Source organism: Tubulanus polymorphus, chromosome 5 (assembly GCF_964204645.1).
Source record: "Tubulanus polymorphus chromosome 5, tnTubPoly1.2, whole genome shotgun sequence".
NCBI lineage: Eukaryota > Metazoa > Nemertea > Palaeonemertea > Tubulaniformes > Tubulanidae > Tubulanus > Tubulanus polymorphus.
Genome location: NC_134029.1, coordinates 12,675,035 through 12,697,726, shown reverse-complemented (window position 1 = coordinate 12,697,726; position 22,692 = coordinate 12,675,035). Strand labels below are relative to the sequence as shown.

Below are 22,692 nucleotides of genomic sequence, written 5' to 3'. Positions count from 1 at the left end.
AATAGGGTCGCACGATATCAAGGACGATTTGCGATGATTTCGTAAGACCTGGTTCGATGACCATTTCTTCGTCTCGCCCGCAATACAAGTTACAGGTACCCTGTATGGGGATATGCTTGAGTGCGGGCTAGCAGACGCCATTTAGTTGGCTTTTTAGGGCAATACTGCTTGAAGGCGATATGACCCTTGAATCCAATCATGGACTCATCCATCAATAGTTCCTGAAAGGGTATGTAATGCTCTTTGAATTTTTCGCACAACTTATTCAACAGCGGCGTTATCTTGTCTCGGCGTTCGCGAATTGCATCCTCTGGACTTGAATGACAAACATGCAACATCATATGGTACATTAAAAAAAAACGATCTCTCGGCATGGCGTCACGGAAAAATCGAACTGAATGAAACCATTTCAGGCTCCAGTACATCTGGACAGTGGGAAGACGAAAAGCTCCCATTTGTAGTAAGATTCCCAGGAACCTGAGGAATTCGCTAGCATCAGTATCGTACCACTTCTTCAAACACGAACGCCGTTTCAAATTATCAGAAGCTAATTTTTCGACGATCTCTTGTACGATTTCCTCGTTGAAAAATAGACGAAAATATTCCAGCGGATCATTAACGTTGACGATACCTTCCATATTTGTAGGACCGGCCGGGCCCGGCGGCTTGAACCGTAGAAGAGACGGCCCAGGGTCCGATCCGAGACGTCAGACCACAATAAATCATTGTCCGTGACTGGCCGACTACTACGATCTGGTCCACGAGAGCGTCCACGAGGGCGCCCACGTCCACGCCCACGCCCATGATTGACCGTCGGCTCATCTGGTATCTGTGGTTCTTCGTCACTGGTGTCAGACGATTTGGAAGACATTTCCGGCGTATTCACTGGCTCGTCAGATTCAGAATCATTGTTGCCATCAGAAAAGCTGGCGTTGACAATACGATGTACGTCGTCCGTGGAAAATGCCAAACCCAATCTTCAAGCTTATTTTCAAAAAGATTCATCACAAATTACAGGTGAATTACTGTGTCGAATTCAATTCAATTCCAGAGGGCCTGGCTTAGGCCTATACATAGGAGTCAATTTGAATTGGACTTTTTGAAAAACCAGCACAGATGCCTATTCAAATCACATGTAATTAAAAAATTCAGTGCTTCTTGGTTTGATGTCCATATTTTCATCGCACACGTGGTTAAAATCATTGTTTACATCGAACGTCTTCAACAGCTGATACAACCACACCCGCGTCCGTCAATAATCTTGATTGATTCATATACTAAAATGCTCACTATGAAAAAACTATGCAGTGAATCAATCCGCAATTTTTCAGTGGAATGTCAGACACTAGGTACCTTTCTTTAAAGGTTTATTTGTTGTATTTCATTAAAAATCAGTTATATAATACTTTATTCATAACTTTAAACGCGGCGTGCCGGCAGCGAACGCTCAAGCAAGGTCAGTTACGTAGGCCAACAATAACACGAAACAGACCACGGTTTTGCCGGTTAAGAGCATCTCTCCACATAAATTAGAGTGATTGTAATGGACCATTTGTTGACACTAACCTTTAATAAACTACTAAGCTTTAATAAACGACTTTTCCGGTATAAGTAATGACCTTAAAACTCACTACAATTGTAGACAATGTCATGTGCTACAATTGTGCAATTGATTGTCTAACAAAATACGCACGTACAAATATAATATAGAAATACTAAGTAATTGTATTTTTCAATGCCCCGTGGTGGCCATATACAAAACCTAATGACCATGAACCTGACCACAATCATAGAACACATTATGAGCTACAACTTTCCAATTGATTGTGGTAAAAAAATCATGTAGTAAGCCAATCATAGAGGAGTCTTTGCTTTCTGACTGGCTTTTTGAAACAGATATTTTGCGTTTAGCAGATTTTCGTAAAAAACCTCATATAAATTTTAACAAGGTCCTCTTTGAAAATTCAGCTTCGTAGGATTTGGAGAATGGATAATGCTTTGATGAATGATTTGTATGAATATATGCTCAGTTGGACAGTCAAATTGCCTTAGCTCTGGGAATGATATCATTTAAATTCTTTCCATTTGTATAGTTATAGGATCAGCCCACGGCTGGCCTAAAAACTGATCGTCAAGAATTCGCCAAAAAAAGGAACAACCTTCGCTAGGATATCGCCAAGGCACAGGCACAGACTATAGACAGCCTATCACCAACATCAAGATGATATCCAGGGCAGACATCGCCACCGTTCGGAGACTATTAATGTTTGAAAAGCAAAATTATTTTGAAAAGTTAATAAGAGCAAGACATTTGCAAGTTTAAATTTTGTTGTAGTAAATGGGATGATAGGCATTCTTAAAAGGCAAAGCAAAACTGACATTAAAACACTTCAATTTCATTTGATTCCGAGTAACTGATTTATTCATTAATGTTTTGCCATGACATTGACTTACATAACATAAACAACACACTAAAGTTGGAACTTGTCAATCTTAATCAAAATGTCATTAATCGTTTAATAGTATAGACCACCAAGGTTTGCAGATAATCCAGTGATGTGATGGCTTAAATTGCATCGCTATCGTTTTCTGTTCATGACGATGCCACCGCTGGAGAATAATTACGCGTGATTCGATCAAATTCACTCTCCTGAAGCAATTAAACGTAAAATTCACAAAGCTTTTAAAATGATAATTTCTATGCAATTTTCTCAACATGAACCACGTACCTTTATCAGATATTCCTGAACAAATGGATGACTCCTGTGGGAATCTTTCAACTGGGATATATACCTATTGCTTACCTATCAAAATAATAACCATAAATTTATGAGATTAATCATCATTGATTTTCAGAATGAATGTCAAGGCTCATCTATCAGATTACTGCCATGTATTACCATCTGCTATGTAAAAGCACATGATTTAGGTTTCTACACATAGATACTTTACCTAATGGTAAGTATCCATCTATTGAATGCAAATGGATGGTGACTTTTAACTACATGTAGCAACCACCCCCATAGTGTGACATTAGTTGCTTAGACATAGCCATCCAGGCCATAGATCTCATAAATCAAATTCAAGGTAAAATTTATTTCAATTATTTCAAAATAGAAATCAACGCACCTCTGGGGCTTTCCCCAAATGTTGTGAAAGAACTATCATATTGACAAGAGTCTCCGGATTATTACTATCTTTATCTATTGACTCTAGCAGACATCCTTCAGCATCATCAAACTTCCCTTGGGCCATGTAGCATGATGCCATACCATTCAATAACATTGGTGTTGGTCCATACTTGTCAGCCATTTCTTGAAAAATATAGTATGCATCTTGCAGTTTGTCTCCTCCCTAAAACCATTGTATAAGTGAAAGACGTTGTATAAGTGTGAGTGAAAAGCAAAATGGCAGAGATTTTACGATCTTTTCAAAAAGTGACAATATCACAATTTATAAAAGGAACCAATAATACAAGTTTATCTAAAAAAAAACATAAGTGAAAATGCCAAGATCATAGGGAGTGCATATCAAAGCAGGGACGTTGCCGGCGGTCTGACAAAAGAATTTTTCTTAGCGCCAAAAAGCAATAACATTAGGTTCCAACATAAAATACAAGAATGAAAAAATCTAAAAAAAAATACAAAACACAAATTTTTTGAACACAATCAATGAACAAGAGCCCCAATGGGCACTATGGCCAGCCGGTCAGCTTTGCATTAAATGGCAAATGATGCATTCTGTGGGTTAAATTTGTCAAAATACACTCCCAGCTCAGTCATACCTAATAATTTACATAATACAATCGTGTAGCACAGACAGCGACTGGAGCTGGCAGGAACAAATACCTCTGATGAATATTTTCCCTTGGTCTTATTGATTTGAATGCGGAATAGAATTGAATTTTTCTGAAATTAGCTCAATAAAACAAAATTGAATTGGATTTGATGTTTTTATTTGTTCAATAAACTAAAATTGATTGGATTAGATATCTTTTTGCAGAGTAAAATTTGATTGAATTTGCAGTTTGAGCACATGGATAATTAGCATATCAAGGTCATCCATCGGCCGATTTGATGAGGAAAAGCTATTTTTCCCGGACTTTGCACAATTGTCAATGAGATTTTCGGTAATGTAAATAAAAATATTCCGCCCCAAAAAACCAAATAAACACAGAAATCGATCTTGAAATACAATTTTAGGTCTTAAAGAAAGAGATCTTAGATAAAACCTGGACATAAAACTGTAGACAGTACCGTGGGTTCACGTGAACACCTGCTGATCTCTGCGGCTAAGCCAACCATAGAGGAGTCTTTGCTTTCCGATTGGTTTTTTGAAGTAGATATATTTGCGTTCAGAATTTCGCGAAAAAGCTCATATCAATCTTACCGAGGCCCTCTTTCAAAAATCAGCTTCATACGAGTTTTGAGGATGGATAATGCTTTAATGAAAGATTTGTATGAATATATACTCAGTTGCACAATCAAAGAGCCTTTACTCTGGAAACCATGTCATTTAAATTCGCTCCATTTGTATAGTAATAGGCTCAGCCTACGGCTGGCCTAAAAATAATGCTATCTAATGGTCATTTAACGGGATTCAAATTCAAGGTCAGAACAAATTAAAGCATTCTGAAAACATGTTTGGAAACTGGGAGATTCTTTGTAGGCCCAATCAAAAGAGTTGGCTTCTCTTTCAAGGGCAGTTTAAAGAGGGCAATTCATTTATTTTTAAGGGGCAGTTTTTATGCATGAAAATGCCATGGTAAATCAAAAAAGTTCAATTTCAATTCAATTTCAAACATAGATCCTTTTGATATTATGTCTGAAAAACCTACTTGTACTGTCTGATATTATATTATCTGATATCGGTATTTTACATGTATATTCCTTTGTACGTGGATAAATAAATAAAATTGATTTGAAATTGAAATCAAAAAAGGTGAAAAGGGCCAATTTATTTGGTCAAATAAAATGAGAGTTCCCTTGGTTTTGAGATACCCTGATTTCTTGTTTAAAATATTGCCTAAAACAGACAAAAACAATTTTAGAAATTAAAAGCGTTTTCTGTGCACTTAAGAGCGATCATGAACCCATGAACAACTGTTATATTTTGTAAGTTAATGGCTATATCCAATACGGCACATCCTCATTCTATAACAATCAGCATCTCATGCATTACGGCTCGAGCCTTGAATTATTGCAGTTAAAATGCACAAATGAATGCTCACTAAAAATCATCACACAGTGTATAATATCTGAAGGCGTTTACCCAGTACGTGAGTGGCAACAGTAGTAGGCCGATATACATTACTACTGTTGCCGTGCGTGTGTGTCGACAACCGATCCGATAAAATACATACACATCGTAGTAGATACAAAATCAGTGTTGCAATGCAATACGCGACGATAAGTAAAACAGGCGCTGAACGCTTTTATGGTTCACCCGATTACCAAACGCGTCTGACCAGTTGAGTGAGATCATCATAGCCTCCCCCTATACTTTTACATCATTTTTGGAATATTTGGAAAAACGATATTTTTCAATACCGAAATCCGCGGGGAATTCTCATCTCTGCTAATGTGCAATTCCATTAAGAAATGCTTTCACAATGACTACTCAAACATAATATTATGAATAATTACATCTTCATTTACATACCACAGCTAAATTAAACAAAGCCAAGGCTAACTGTGTTAATGTGTTGTCATCATCATTGTCTTGCATTTGTTTTAACTCTTTCCTGAAGTTGATTAAAAAACATTTTCTAATAACTGATGGTCAAAGTTATAAGTTATAATCGTGAATGCTGCCAGCATAAAATTCAACTCTCACAGATTTGATGAAAACAACTTACTTTGCAAGATCAACTCTGTCAATCCTAAGATAAATTTGAACCATAAGAGCCATGCTAAAAGAAGAGTGAACAAATTAATTAGATATAAATACACTTATTTAGCGCCTTGCAAAAAAGGTAGAATGCTTTAGGGTAAGCTTATGTGGCAATTGATTGAGTTAGCGTTGTTGAGAACATCGTTGTCAAAGTTTTCAATAGCACAATCAGGGTAGTGTTATGGGTAGTTCTCAACAAGAGCCCTAAGGGTACTACGGCCAGCAGGTAATATTTGCTTTGCATTAACCCTTTCAGTACGCAACACCTTCCAGGAAGCCAGTAGAACATACCGTAGACTCCGCTCAACACAAATTCATGGGGACCTGAAGAAATCATTGAGTTGAGCGGAATTCGAGTTGGGGTTTTGACGAAATTCAAAAATTCAAAATCGAGATTCAAAATGATGGTGCGAAGAAACATGAACGATCATGAACTGCCGCTTGCCAAATTACCATAGTGAACTTCTTAATAAGTGTATCGGGTATTTAGGATCGTTAACCAAGCTGGAGATTGTGTACCTACGATTGAATGAATGTCTCCATGAGCGATGGATGTATTGTCTACTACCGGTAGCCTACTAGTAGCAGTAAACACATGCTTGTTTTAAAGGACACTTGTTGTTGCTGCCAGGAGGTCGTTAAGATATTAGAATTGAGAGTTTAAACGTTACTTTGGTCAAAAGTAGTTGAACGAATATTTGAGTTGAGCAATTTCGAGTAGAGTGAATTTAAATGTATGGTTAACCCTTTCAGTGCGTCTTCACCGCAGTGCAGTGTATAAATCAGTGATGGATTTTGCTAGTACACCGCATTGTGGTGTATTGATTTAATTAGTAATTACTTATTATCTCTCTTGAAAGATGGCAGCACCTGTCAGACATAGTGAAATATTAGTAACTAACGATATACCACGCCAGGGTGTATACGCACTATAGTGCTATTCCCGTTATTCAACACGCTAGGGTGGAATTTTCCAGAATTTTCAAATTATCTTCAGCACTAGAGGGTATTAATTAGTCAGCACTGAAAGGGTTAATATAGGAGACAGAAAAAAACATTTGCTGGGTTGAACGGATTTTCTACTTAATTATTAAGTGGAAAATCTTATTAATAATAGGATTCGAGTTGAGAGGAATGCCCTGTGTACAGAATATACACACTCCCTTCCCCCAAGGGCGACCCCTTAAATTTCTTAAGTGCCCTTTTCAAAAAAATTCTCATGAAAATACCGTCCGGCCCACAAAATCCGACCTCCAGACGTATCTCCAAGGTGAATGCCCTGTAATGAATTAGAATTTGAATCAATTGCCAAAAGGGAACATTATATTACCAAACAGGGCACATTATATTGAATCAATTGCCAAAAGGCACGTTACATTGCCAGAAACAGCATGTTATATTGTCAAAAAGGGAACGTTAATTTGACAAAAATTCAGAAAGGGCTTGAAAAATCCTGTTAAGGGCAGAATTAATCTCAAACTAGGGGTCCAGGGACACCATGCCCACTTGGGAAGTGGTTGCAAATGCTCAACAATCTAACAATTTCAATATTCAACGCCACCTGGTGACCATAAACAAAAACTAATGACCTTGAAACTCACCAAAATCATAGAACATGTCAGCAATCTGCCTCATTACTAATTTAATAAGGACATGCTTAGTTTTTCTACTATTCAATGCCCCCTGGTGACCATATGCAAAACCCAATGACCTTGAAACTCACCACGATCATAGAACATGTCATGAACTACAACTTTGCAATTGATCATGGTAAAAAAATATGCCTGGGTACCGATCTAAACGTTTGGTGAGATTACTGTTGGGAAAAATAATATTGGCTCCAGAAAAATCAAAATTATGTCTGGTAACCAAAGAATGCGAGACTACCCCACTTTCTAATTTAACCCCATTCAAGCAGGGGCTCTCCCTCTTATTATCTTTCCAAATCAATTGCCAAAATGCGTTCTCCCTTACTTGGTTCGTTCTCTGGTTCTCATATCAAACACGATATGGATTTATTACAAAGATAACGTCATATTATCCCTAATAGCAACAAGTTCATCTCTTTTGATGCAGTCTCTCTATTTGCTAACATCCCTCTGGAACCCACTTTAGATTTTATCAAACGTAAACTTCCATCCTTAAATTTGAATTTTCCTATCTCAGTTAACTGTCTCATTGATCTTTTAGAATTATGCGCTAGAAGAGCCTATTTTCAATTTGATGGCGTTTTTTTTTAGCAAATATACAGTTTCGCTATGGGCAACCCCCTCACACCGATTTTAGCTAACCTTTTCTCAGAACATACTGAATCAGAAATTTTACCCCTATACACCGGGTTCGCGCCTCTTCTATCGCTGAGGTATGTTGATGACATTTTATGTTTAGTATCAACTGATTTCAACCTTGAATTTTTTTTGACAAAACTTAATTCCCTTTATCCTTCCTTGAAGTTCACCTTTGAGTGGGCAGTTGATGGAAAAATGCCTTTTCTCGATGTTCTCATTCATAATTCTAACTCAAGATTAGGTGTCGCCGTTTTTCGTAAACCTACTAACTGTGAATCCTACCTACATTTCTTCTTGTTCACTCCAACTTACTATAAAGTGATCGTTGTTCAGGGTTTTTTCCTTCGGACTTATTGGATTTGTGATAAAAAATTTTAGATCACGAGATCTCACATATTCAATCCAGTTTTATACTAGGGGTCCAGGGACACCAGCCCACTTGGAAGTGGTTTCAAATGATCAACTATCTAACAATTTCAACATTCAACGCCACCTGGTGACCATAAACAAAAACCAATGACCTTGAAACTCACCAAAATCATAGAACATGTCATGAACTACAACTTTCCAATTGATCATGGTGACAACATATGCCTTGGTACCGATCTTATAAGGAAATACTAATTTATTCTACTATTCAACGCCCACTGGTGACCATATAGAATAACTAATGTCCTTAAAACTCACCACAATCATAGATGATGTCATGAGCAATTGATTGAGGTAACAAAATATGCATAGGTACAAATATAATATAGAAATACAAAGTTATTGTATTATTCAACGCCCCCCGGTGGCTATATATAAAAACAATTGACCTTGAAACTCACCAAAATCATAGAACACGTTATGAGCTACAACTTTCCAATCGATTGTGGTAACACGATATGCTTAGGTATCAATATAATATGGAAAAACCTTCTCCCACCTATGAATCAGTACCGATGACACCAAAATGGCCGCCAATTGTGTCATAATTGGCTGATCAAAAATACCTGTCTCAAGTATAAAAGATACCTTTTCAAAGAATACCCATCACAAATTGCAATGAGAAATGGCAAACCAGTAGGAAGCTACAGAACTCAGAATTTGGGCCAAAATTCACATTTTTGGGCACTAAAAAGGTCATACGATGGCCATCTTCAGTCCAATCGACCCAATTTTCGTTATGGTGATGGGCCCTGGGGGGATTCAAATATATATGAAAGATCAAGGTAATTTATCAAAGCGTCTTCAAAATTTCCCGCAAAAAGTGGCTGCCAGTCGGCCATCTTGATTCTGACAAGGCCAATTCTTGGGCTGAAGATGTGTCTAGGGGAGATACATATGTAACCCAAATATCAAGACATTACATTGAAGCGTCTTTAAAACTTCCCAAAATAACTGGATTACGTCTACAAACGGACAGACGGACGACGGACAAAAAGTGAAAGCAATAGCCCGCTGGGACTAAAATCTCAAGTGGGCTAAAAAGAGGGCACATTCAATCATATTACAGAAGTGCTCTTAAGGGCAAGAGTCAAAGACTATCATATATTCTAACAAGAAACGAAATTCTTAATACAGACTTTCCTAAATTTTCATGAGTGTATGTTTAATCAGCATCAAAATTAAACATTGGCAATTTCGATACATAACGCCCCCTAGTGACCATATACAAAAACCAATGACCTTGAAACCCACCACAATCATAGAACATGTCAGCAGCTATGATTTTGTAATTGATTGTGATGACAAAATAGGCCTCGTTACCAATTCAATATGGAAACACTAAGTTATTCAGCTATTCAACACCCCCTGGTGACCATAAAACTCACCACAATCGTAGTACATGTCATGAAATACAACTTTGCGATCGATCATGGTAACAAAATATACCTAGATACCAATCTAACAAGGAAATACTAAGAATTTCTACTATTCAACGCCCCCTGGTGACTATATGGAATAACTAATGTCCTTAAAAACTCACCACAATCATAGACGATGTCATGAACTACAACTTTGCAATTGATCATGGTAACAAAATATGCCTAGGTACCAATCTAATAAGGAAATACTAAGTTATTCTACTATTCAACGCCCCCTGGTGACCATATAGAATAACTTATGTCCTTAAAACTCACCAATATCATGGAAGATGTCATGAGCTACAACTTTGCAATTGATTGTGGTAACAAAATATGCATAGGTACAAATATAAAATAGAAATACTAAGTTATTGTATTATTCAACGCCCCCTGGTGGCCAAATACAAAAACCAATGACATTGAAATTCATCAAAATCATAGAACACGTTATGGGCTACAACTTTCCAATTGAATATATTGACACAATATGCTTAGGTATCAATTTAATGTGGAAAAACTTTTTCCCACCTACGAATGAGTACTGACGACACCAAAATGGCCGCCAATTACGTCATAATTGGCTGATCAAAAATACATGTCTCAAGTATAAAACATCCCTTTAAAATGAATACCCATCACAAATTGCAAGAGAAATGGCAAACCAGTAGGAAGCTACAGGACCAAGAATTCTGGCCAAAATTGATATTTTTGGGCACTAAAAAGGTCATAGGACAGCCATCTTGAGTCAGATCGACCCAATTTTTCTTATGCTGATGGGCCCTTGGTAGATTCAAATATAAACTAAAGATCAAGGTAATTGATCAAAGCGTCTTCAAAATTTCCCTCAAAAACTTCGAAAATGTATAAAAAGTGCTGATTTTGGCGAACAACAATGGCTGCCAGTCGGCCATCTTGAATCTGACAGGGCCAGTTTTTGGGCTGAAGATGTGTCTAGGGTAGATACATGTATAAACCAAATATCAAGACATTACCTTGAAGCGTCTTAAAACTTCCCTAAATAACTGAATTCCGTGTACGGACGGACGACGGACGAAAAGTGAACGCAATAGCCCGCTGGGACTAAATTTCCAAGTGGGCTAAAAAAAGCATAAGATGTCCCCCTTGATTAAATCCAGAAGGTTTCATGATTTCATGGTTTCAATCTGTCTATTGATACGATCTCCATCACACACAACTGCATGACGATTTATCATGAATACACATGCTAGCGGGTTTTCCCCACTGACTCAAATAGAAACTCTCCATGTTCATGGTGTGACAATTTCTATACACTGTGTATGAAGACAATTATTTTCGTAAATTGAACAATTTCAAAGTTCCCAATTTTACCGCCCTTCTATAAAATTCACTGCTTTTCACGGCCAGCCACGAAGAACCCTGGCAGTTGAATCATTTGCAGTTTTTAGAGTACTTTAACTAGGCCATGCGCAGGGCGCGCTTTTCATATACATGCACAAATCAATACTTCACATAGCAGCAAGTCAGTAACGAGCACGTGTGTGAAGCATGAATATACGTAAAAGGGCATGTGTTCTTCCGAAATGAAATATAGTTCCAAAAACAAATAAATAACTAAATTGATAAATAAGCAAATGATTCTGATGGAATTCAATAGGGTTAGAGCTTTTATCACTGTATTGAATGTTTTCAAAGTTCCAAAGAGAAACTAAGCCTTGTTTTGAAGCTATTTTGTACCAAAGGAAGAAAGTTTCATATGCGATAACAAAATGGACTTCACTAAAGCGAAAGTCCATAAAAAAGGACGTTCAAATAGCAAAACATCCTAAAAGGCACATTACATTGAAAGCTAGAGGTTGTTTGGAGTAAGGATATTGCTTGAAAAGTCTTTTTAATTGGTGAATTCAAAGTTCTAGTTTATATTTTATGTTATCTTAGTCAAATAAGACCAAAGATAAACATTTATTCATGGTCTACGTTCAAAATTTCGTAGGGTACAGGTAGGCGCAGCAGGGAAACTATTTTATATTTTCAAAAAAATATTTTTCACAATATGAAAAAATATACAAAGGAAATTCATATGATGTCACATATCAGAGGGTGGCTGAATATTGAGTCTTGGAAACGAAACCTCTTCCAATGTATGGCCGCGGAAGCTAATACATAGGGGCGTAGCATTAGATCGTTTTAAATCCTGGAATTTACCACTACACAATATTCAGACCTCAACCTATGCCTATAGTTTGCTGCTTAGTATTTTCAGGTCACAAGAAATTACAAATTATTACAAATTCTATCAAACAGAAAACACAGCGCTAATCTGCTACGACGATTATTCAGCCTGTTATCATACCAAGCGTAAACGCGCCAAGCAGCGTTACAGCATCACCATATAGTAGTCTGTGAGCGTGTGTTTGTGTGCACTAGCACTCCAACGTGGAGGCCTTGTGTAGTGAACGTTCACTCTCAATCAACACAATCACCGGGTATTAAAATGAAACAATACCTATGGCAATATGTGAAATAATTATATTCTCACCGGCAATGAGCATTTAAAATTTGCACATATACGGCAACTAGTCAAATGAAACGTTCGCCATTAATGGCTTTCCCATAATTATTTTAGTAGTGCCGGAATTCCCCGTATATACCAAAAACAGCCAATCACATTCGCCCCCCAATCGAGGTCATTGCAATTTTATACGCAAGAGCTAAGAATTTTCCCGCCAAAAACAGTTTTTCGTAGAATTTAAACAAAGTTGACCATGTCATCGACGGAGGTCCGTCATGTCTTCAATCGCATCGATTATACGTCGTTTAACCCGAGAACCAATGAAAAAAATGCTCACATAAAAAAACGTACCGCGATTTTACATGAATTGGCTCAATTCGTTTGAATAAATTTCTAATGACATCATATCAATGAAAAGAAGTGTTATCTATTTCAGTATGGGAATTGGCTCTTTCTTGAGGATTAATTTTTTTCCAGGATTCAATTACAGAAATTTTCCTTTTCGAATCTTAGATGGCCGACATTGATCACATGACCTCAATGCTCTAATCTGAACCAACGAAAACTATCCTGGAATGTAGCCATATATCATATCTTAAATCTGGTGTATATATGGGAACGTTTCTGATACAATCTACAACAGCTCTGTCTACGGTACTGTAACGCATGGTGTTCATAAAATATTTTTGAAACATAGGACAACAATGAAATAGAAACAAATGCAACTTACCAAATCTCAAAATATTTACATGTATGGAAAAAGTGGATATAGAATTAAATCGTGTGCAAGCCTTTAAATCCTTGGTCTAAAAATTTGCCTACATTACTAGCTAATAGATGATTAGAAAGTAAAATCCTGAATTGGTCTAGATCACACCATGATAAAATGGAATTCAGTTTCAACTTCCCTACATACGGTGCAAAGTCTATCTGCCTTGGGTATTTTTCTACGCCTGCCCCTCTCAATAAGTAGCAAGTGAGCGCCGACTTTTAGTCTGGACAAGGCAGATATATAGTCTTTTGGAATATTGAGTATTAGATATTTTTCCAAACAAAATTCCTGTTTGACCAGAGCATAGCAGTCGGCCAATTTTTTGTTGACGCGTATTTTCGAACCCCAATATATTCTATAATGCTCACGTAGCAAATGCTTAATTTCAGTAATATTTGGAGAAAGTTCATCGCATTCAAAAAGGGCCTGTCTATTAAGAATTGAAAGGATAGATGTCAGAAAACTGTTCCAATCATTATTATTTTGGCGACCTAGTTTAACATCTGAATACGCTACGTGAGCTAGTCCATCCACTTTCTTCATGTGTTGCCAAAAGTTGAAGATTCTTAGACACGCTGTTATGTATAGAGGGAATTAACCAAGCTCTTCAAAAGCGGCAGCATTGGAGGTTTTCTATTGACCTTCAGTATAAATTTGCAAAATTTGAATAGAAGTTTATTAAGGTGATCATACTTTTCAAAAGTTTCTTCAAGTGGAAAACTGTTATTTTTCCTGATAAACTCAAGCTAGGAAGCCAGATTTCACACCCATACAGCAAGATAGGAGTCACTAAGGTATCAAAAAGTTTAAGTGACACTTCGGGGGAGCAATTTTTCACTCCAATCATCTTTTGTATCGACAACAGAGCTCGGTTTGCAGAGCAGAAAAGATGATTTTTGGCTTTTACAAAACTGCCCGAGCTTGAAAATATTAACCCAAGATATTTGTATTCCTTGACAATTTCTAATGTTTCACTCCCCATGCTGAAATTAACATTTATAGGAATTTGGCCCCTTTTATTAAAATTTATCACTTAACTATTCTCTATATTAACATCTAGTTTCCACTTGCTACAATAGTCTGTTAATTGATCAATACATCTTTGTAAACCTTCCTACGACTGAGAGATTAAAACTATATCATCAGCATGAAGTAAGCGGTTAATTAGAGTATCACGTAGTTTGACAGGATCACAATCATCATTAAATGAAGACACAACGTCGTTTATATATAGATTAACTAGGGGTCCAGGGACACCATGCCCACTTGGGAAGTGGTTTCAAATGCTCAACAATCTAACAATTTCAATATTCAATGCCCCCTGGTGACCATTTACAAAAACCAACGACCTTGAAACTCACCACAATCATAGAACATGTCAGCAGCTACGATTTTGTAATTGATTTTGATAACAAAATATGCCTAGGTACCAATATAATAAGGAAATACTAAGTTATTCTACTATTCAACGCCCCCTGGTGACCATATAGAAAAACTAATGTCCTTAAAATAACGAATATAATAAAGAAATGCTAAGATATTGTATTATTCAACGCCCCCTGGTGGCCATATACGAAATCCAATTACCTTGAAACTCACCACAATCATAGAACACGTTATGAGCTACAACTTTCTAATTGATTGTGGTAGCAAAATACGCTTAGGTATCAATATAATGTGGAAAAACTTTTTCCCACTTACGAATGAGTACTGGTGACACAAAGATGGCTGCCAATTGCGTCATAATTGGCTGATGAAAAATACCTGTCTCAGGTATAAAACATCCCTTTCCATAGAATACCCATCACAAATTGCAATGAGAAATGGCAAACCAGTAGGAAGCTACAGGACTCAGAATTCGGGCCAAATTTAACATTTTTGGGCACTAAAAAGGTCATAGGACGGCCATCTTGAGTCCGACCGACCCAATTTTTGTTATGTTGATGGGCCCTGGGGGATTCACATATATCCGAAAGACCAAGGTAATTGATCAAAGCGTCTTCAAAATTTCCCTCAAAAAGTTCAAAAATGTGTAAAAAGTGCTGATTTTGGCGAACAACAATGGCTGCTAGTCGGCCATCTTGATTCTGACAGGGCCAGTTTTTGGGCTGAAGATGTGTCTAGGGTAGATACATGTGTAACCCAAATATCAAGACATTACCTTGAAGCGTCTTCAAAACTTCCCAAAATAACTGGATTCCGTCTACGGACGGACGGACGAACGGACCAACGGACGGACGAACGGACGGACGAAAAGTGAACGCAATAGCCCGCTGGGGCTAAAGTCCCAAGTGGGCTAAAAAGCATTGGGCTTAGGATATTTCCTTGATAGCCCCTAAATCAGTTTTGACCATAAAGCAAGTGTACAAATTCTTATTAGCAGACGGTTTTTTATCGATTAACCTTTTTAATGTAAATAGATGATCCGTAATTCTACATCTTGGCATGAAGCCTGTTTGGTTTTTGGCTATGATATCCTTTTCTTGAATGGCTCCGAGAAGTCGCTTATTTAAAATTAGGTTGAATAGTATGGTTTACCTAGACACTACTCAGGGTGATGCCCCTGTAGTTGTCTGGGTTCTTAATATCCCATTTTTTATTTAAAGGAACCACAAGACCCTTTTGCCCATTCATCTGGAAAGCAGCCACTTGAATATATAAAGTTGAATAATTTCACTAATGGTGCCAGTAAAAACTGTTTTCCATATTTCAAAAATTTGTTTGTGATCCCATCAAAGCCAGGTGACTTGCCATTCTTCAGAGCAGTCAAAGCACATTCTACTTCATCTAAAGAAATTGGGAAGTCCAGTTCAGTAAAGATATTCGGGGTACCTTGCGTTGAATCATTCAAATTAGCTTCATCAGTTGACTTGTTTTTAGATTGGTTTAGCTTACAAAAGTGATTGATGAACTTATCAGGATTAGTTATCTCGTGAGGTAGATCCATTCTCTCATCACGTCTTAAATTCTTGACTATTTTCCAGTATTCCCTCGAGGAGCTACATGACCCCGAAAGTTTATTGACCTACTTGAGCCAATATTTTCCAATCACAAGAAATTACAATTTATTACAAATTCTACTTAACAGAAAACACAGCGCTTATCTTCTGCTACGATTATTCAGCCTATTTTCATGTCAAACGTGCACGTGTTACAGCATCACCTTTAGTAGTGTACTGCACGAGCTTGTGTGTGTGTCGTGTAGCACTCCGCGCGCACGTAGAGGCCTCGTGTAAGTGAATGTTCGCTTACACTTCAATGTCGATCAAAACAATCACCGGGTATTAAAATGAAACAATACCTATGGCGGATGTGTGAAATAATTACATCCTCACCAGCAATGAGCATTTGAAATTTGCACGTATACGGCACCTAGTCCAATGAAACGTAAACCATTCTATGGCTTTCCCATAATTATTTTAGTAGCGCCGCATATCCCAAAAACAGCCAATCCCATTTGCTCGTAGAGACGACGCCCCCCAATCGAGGTCATTGCAATTTTATACATGAGAGCTAAGAATTTTCCCGCATAAAATAGTTTTTCGAAGAATTTTAACTCAGTTGATCATGTCATCGACGGAGGTTCGCCATGTCTTCAATCGCATCGATTATACGTCGTTTAAGCCGAGAACCAATGAAACAAATGCTCACATTAAAAAACGTACCGCGATTTTACATGAATTGGCTCAATGCCAACATCATATCGCTGACAAAGGTTAACCAAAAAGCCTAAGATGTCCCCCTCGATTGAATCCACAAGTTTTCATGAAAAACTGTCTAGATCTCCATTACACACAACTGCATGAGGATTCATCATGAAAATACATGGAAGCGGGTTTTCCCACTGAATAGACTCATCACGTTCATGGTGTGACGATTTCAATACACTGTGTAGGCCACAGGGGCTCGTATTTGAAATTTGGGGGTGAACTGTAGCTTAGATCATCCTGGTACTAGGGTACTGGATGATCTAAGCTACAGTTCACCCCAAAACTTCAAATACGAGCCACTGTGGTGTAGGCAGCCTACACAGTTTGTTAGACAATTTATTTTCATAAATTGAACAATTTCCAAGTTCCCAATTTTACTGCCCTTCTATAAAATCATAGGACTATTCCGCTAAAGGTCTAAGATAAAAATTCACTGCTTTTCACGGCCAGCCGCAACAAACCCTGGCAGTTGAATCATCTGCAGTTTCCAGGAACTCTAACTAAGCCACGCGCAAGGCGCGCTTTCATATACATGAACAGATCAATACATCACATAGCAGCAAGTCTGTATCGAGTACGTGTGTGAAGTCGTAAAAAGGCATGTGTTCTTCCGAAACGAAATGTAGTTCCAACAACAAATAAATAACTAAATTGATAAATAAGCAACTGATTCCCAAGAAATTCAATAGGGTTAGAGCTTTTATTACTGCATTGAATGTTTTAAAAGTTCCAAAGAGAAATTTTGTTTTGACAAAAAGGTTTTTGTCCGAACGAAATAACGATCTTATATCATCCAGGGCTCCGAAATAACTGAAGTCATCCGGGATTAATAAAATACCAGTTTCATTAATGGTGAATAAACTCAAATGAAAACTACGGTTTATAAAGCTGCCGGCTCAGACGAATGCTAACAGCTTTTCAAAAAAATCTTCAGGAGGCTTAGGCCTATTGCACTTTAACCCTCCTAAACATCGTATTCCTAGAATAGAAGAGCAGGCTTTGTTTAGCAATTGGTAGGATATCCGAATTTCATTTGAGATTTTTGGCCACTATGTTGCCCTCTGTGGGTAAATAACACCTTTAATAACCACTAAGGGTATCTTTATCCCAGGGGTTTAAGTAAAATGACCAAAATTTTCGATTTCTGGCTCAGTACAGTGGGTTGGAATAAGGCCAGTACTGAAAGGCTTAACTGGGGTGACAAAATCATTGAATTCGGTCTTGACAGACAAAAATTGACCACAAAAACGAAAGGCTACTTATAGTAAATATAGGAACTGGAAAGTGGTCACATACTAGAGTAACAATTGTTGTGTTGGAAATTCTAATACATGTTAATACTTACCAATCTATTTGATCAGACTGTTGCAACACTCTCAAAGCACTGTCATAATTCTGAAAAGTGGTGTAAAATTATAACCAAACAATAGCTACATCCAGAGATGTACCCAGATGGGAACACAAGGAGCACTTGTTCCTGTTTGCAATATTGGTAAAAATCTTACAACTCTTAATCGTGCAAATTGGTTCATTTTACCAGTAGGCCTGGTGCACTACGGTCAGCACATCCATCGTCTTCATCATAAATCTACCTCAATTTGCGAATGTGCACAATATTTGCTGAATGTGATTTACACAGTGCAATTGAATTTTTCAACTAACGCAGATTATGGTTGGTAAGAACAAATACTCAGTTAAATTCGTTTTCCTATCCTGAAACAAGCAGCCTGTCAGCTGTCAGCTCTGCTGTTTTATGATAAGATTTTACAAAGACCACCAGCACAGCACGCTCAAGTGTTCAAATCCAGAAAACAGCTCTATAACTTTTTAGCCCTTGGCCCATAGTATCTACATACCAAGCTTAATGAAGATCGGATAATGATAGTAGGACTAATAGCAATTGAAAGTGTGACCTGTACAGCACCCCCTGAGGTCAAATTGGGAAAACAGCTCAATAACCTTGGCCCATAATATGGATATACCAAGTTTCCTCAACATCGGACAATGATTGCAGGACAATCCTAGCCCTAGGCCCATAGGCTTAGAATCTACATTTCGTGTAAGTTTCGTCAAGATCGGATTATAATTGTAGGACTAGTAGCGATCTAAAGATTTTACAAGTGTGACCTGTACAGTGACACCTAAAGGTCATATTGGGAAAACGGCTCTATAACATTTTGTCCCTTGGCCTGTAGTATCTATTAACCAAGTTTCGTCAAAATCGGATTGTAATTGCAGGACAAGTAGCGATTTAAAGATTTTACGAGCACCACCCGTACAGCGCACCGATATAATTTGGGAAACCGCTCTATAACTTTTTAGCCCTTGGCCCATTGTATCTACATACCAAGTTTCGTAAACATTGGACTGTAATTGTAGGACAAGTAGCGATTCAAAGATTTTACAAGCGCCAACCGTACAGCGCACCTAGAGATCAAATCGGGAAAACGGCTCTTTAACTTTTTAGCGCTTGACCCATAATCAGGGATGAGAACGCCGACCTGTAAAATCCGCGGGTTATTTTTCTTGAGTGACATACGCGAACCAGCTGACGGCGTAGCCGTCAGCACTAGCGAGCGCCGAAGGCGCGAAGCTATTTAGGGGGGGTTTGGGGGCCCTCCCCCAAGAAAATTTTAGAAATTAAATACGTTTTCCGAGCACTTAGAGCGATCTCGAACCCATGAACGACTATTATATTTTGGAAGGTAATGGCTAGTTCCAATGTGGTACATCCTCATTTGATGACATTCAGCATCTCATGCATTACGGGTCGAGCCCTGAATTATTGCAGTAAAAATGCGCCGATGAATGCTCACTAAAAATCATCACCAAGTAGTGTATAATATCCGAAAGCGTTCGCCACACACACGCAGCAACAGTAAGTAGACCTATATACGTTACTACTGTTGCTGTGCGTGCATGTCTGCAACCGATCGATAAAATACATACAAACTAATCGTAGTACAAATGTACATACAAAATCACTGTGTTGCAATGAATATGCATTGAAATGCGATACTTTTACGTGACGATAAGTAAAACAGGCACTGAACGCTTTTACGGTTCACCTGATTACCGATCGCGCCGGACCAATTGAGTGAGATCATCACCCCCCCCCCATACTTTTACATCATTTTTGGACTATTTGGAAAATTGATATTTTTCAATACTGAAATCCGCGGGAAACCGCGGATCCGCGGGGAATTCTCATCTCTGCATAATAGCTATATACCAAGTTTGGTCAAGATCAGAAAAGAACCCTAGCAAATTGAAACAAAAGTGGACGGACGGACAGACTACGAAGACGGATAATCACTCTAACCCATCAGCTCCACTGACCTTCAGTCACAGCAGAGCTAAATAAATTGCCCATGGGCAAAGTGTGGTTTACCTTGAAAGCTAGAGGTTGTTTGGAATAAGGGCATTGCTTGAAAAATCTTTTTAATACGTGACTTCAAAGTTCCACAAGTTTATATTGTATTTTATCTTTCTTAAAGAATTATTTTGTAGTCAGATAAGACCAAAGATAAACATTTGTTAACGGTCCACGTCTAAGATTTTGTAGGGTACAGGTAGGCGCGGCGGGGAAACTATTTTATATTTTCAATATATGTCACAAAAAATCATCTACGTAGTGCACGGGAAATTTGTCTAATAGCGTAGATTTCAAGAATTATTCAAAAATTATAACTTTGTCCTTTGTCATCTCTGTGTTAAAAATGAAACAGTACATTGAATATGTGCGCGCTTTTATGTTACCAGTTTTAATATAGTCACTATTAGAATGAATAGCAGCTTATTGGAACACTGCCAGTTTCCTGGAAAACTTAAACTAGGCCACATGTCAAGCCATGTTTTCACACGATGCACACTTGAATTCAAACATATATAGCTCATACGTCGACAGTGGGTCGGTCGGTCGGCCGTTTTTATCAAAAACAAGAGATCCACAGATCTTAATATCTCGGGCGCAGAATGTTATCTTTGTAATGTATAGGCACCACCTGATTGATGCATCTGTAAGGTTTTCCTTGAACACTTCATGGATGTGTAAAATCTGCTGATTTCGGTGAACAATATCATCGAATCTAATCAGCAATCTTCGCGGCAATACGGGATATCGACAAATTCAAGTTCTTGAATTACTCGTTTGATGGCGCTAGTCAGAACCGGAAATTCGAACCTAAATCCGCCATGTTCTAGTTCATTTGCAATAAAAATCTCTCGCTTCAAGTTTTTAGTTAGCAATATTTTACTTACTATATAACGGCACGCATAATCTTTTGAGTATGATATCCTGACAATGTGTTGAATTCGATAAAACCTCACTTCGAAAGCTAAAGATTACTAGAAATGTCAAAAAACTACCAAAAATAACTAATTTAGCGATGACGTTCGAAGCAGATAATGGAAGTAACGACTGATGCCGGGTGTCATCACTTTGTTGTTGAGTTCAAGACTCTAAGGTTAATTTATTGCAGCAACACTGATAAATATGAAATAATATTATGAAATAAAATTGATTTTAGAAGGAATAAACTCGTAGATTCATAATAAAAATATGAAAAATACCAGGACTCGAACCAACAATCTTAATTGGGCCGTCAAGTGCTGCCACCAGGCAACCAGTCTTTACATAGTCAGCCGTAGCAAAATGTTTTTTGAAAATTTTGAACATTTATAGTGATATCTAGCCTTCGCAGTGAGGGTTTATCATATCCAACGTAGCGGTAGGATAACATTTTTCAAGGATTATGCGTGACGATAAATAGTAAGTAAAATATCGCTCATTGAAAATTTGAGGCGAGAGATTTGAATTGCAAATGAACTAGAGCATGGCGGATTTAGGTTCCAATTTCCGATTCTGACTAGCGCCATCAAACGAGTAATTCAAGAACTTGAATTTGTCGATATCCCGTATACACGAGGTTTGGGACTATTTGATTGTGCGCGCATAATCATCAGCGAAGTAGCGTATCGATTGAATCTCTGGTTATTTGCATAATGAAATAGATATGGGGAGACGGAATCGATACTACGGCTATCAAATCAAAAATAAACATATAAGACTCTCCCATGACTGGGAAATGAGAAACTAGAACCGAGCAGATTAATAGATGAGAAGATTAAACAACCGGTTTGTCTGCGTCAATCGAATATGCCCTTACATTGATTGCCAGCGGGAGCTCAGCCAACCCCAGGGAGCGGTTATTTTACAGCCGTTTTATGAAAAAAAAATGCTCCTTGAAATTTCATTAAAAATCGCCACAAATTCGTCGATTTCTCTTAAATGGATGTGATATTCAAAATTTCATTTCCAACAGATTTTAACCGCATGAAGCTACATTTTGAACATAAACTTAGTAGATTGCATGACTTCGTGTCAAAGTTATAACCTCATTTGTTAGCAAAAATTCAATTTTGGACCCATTACAACATCTCGGGCTTCGCCCGAGATAAAAACAGCCAATCCTATTCGCTCATATTTAATTTTAATTCAGTTGACCACGTCGTCCTCAAGGGAGGTTCGCCATTTTTACTTACTATATTTCGTCACGATAAATCCTTTAAATATGATATCCAACGGTTACGTAGGATACGAAATCACAATAAATGTCCTAAAGTTATCAAAAAACATTTTGAAACACTTGACGATGTAAAGACTAGTTGCCAGTATCACATGGTGGCA

The 22,692-nt window shown here is 37.7% G+C and overlaps 1 protein-coding gene across 1 annotated transcript in view; it reads right to left on the bottom strand.

The window, feature by feature from the left end:
• Positions 1-2,394: 2,394 nt before the first annotated feature.
• The window catches only part of LOC141905684 (coatomer subunit epsilon-like), an 85,841-nt gene continuing 65,543 nt past the window's right edge, over positions 2,395-22,692 (bottom strand). Inside the window, exons 4-9 of the mRNA XM_074794658.1 lie at positions 18,349-18,398; positions 5,858-5,911; positions 5,662-5,743; positions 3,130-3,354; positions 2,730-2,804; positions 2,395-2,650 (exon numbers count right to left, since the gene is read on the bottom strand). Of these exons, the coding sequence (XP_074650759.1) occupies positions 2,594-2,650; positions 2,730-2,804; positions 3,130-3,354; positions 5,662-5,743; positions 5,858-5,911; positions 18,349-18,398 (543 nt within the window). The 3' untranslated portion in view covers positions 2,395-2,593. The remainder of the gene's footprint in view (positions 2,651-2,729; positions 2,805-3,129; positions 3,355-5,661; positions 5,744-5,857; positions 5,912-18,348; positions 18,399-22,692) is intronic.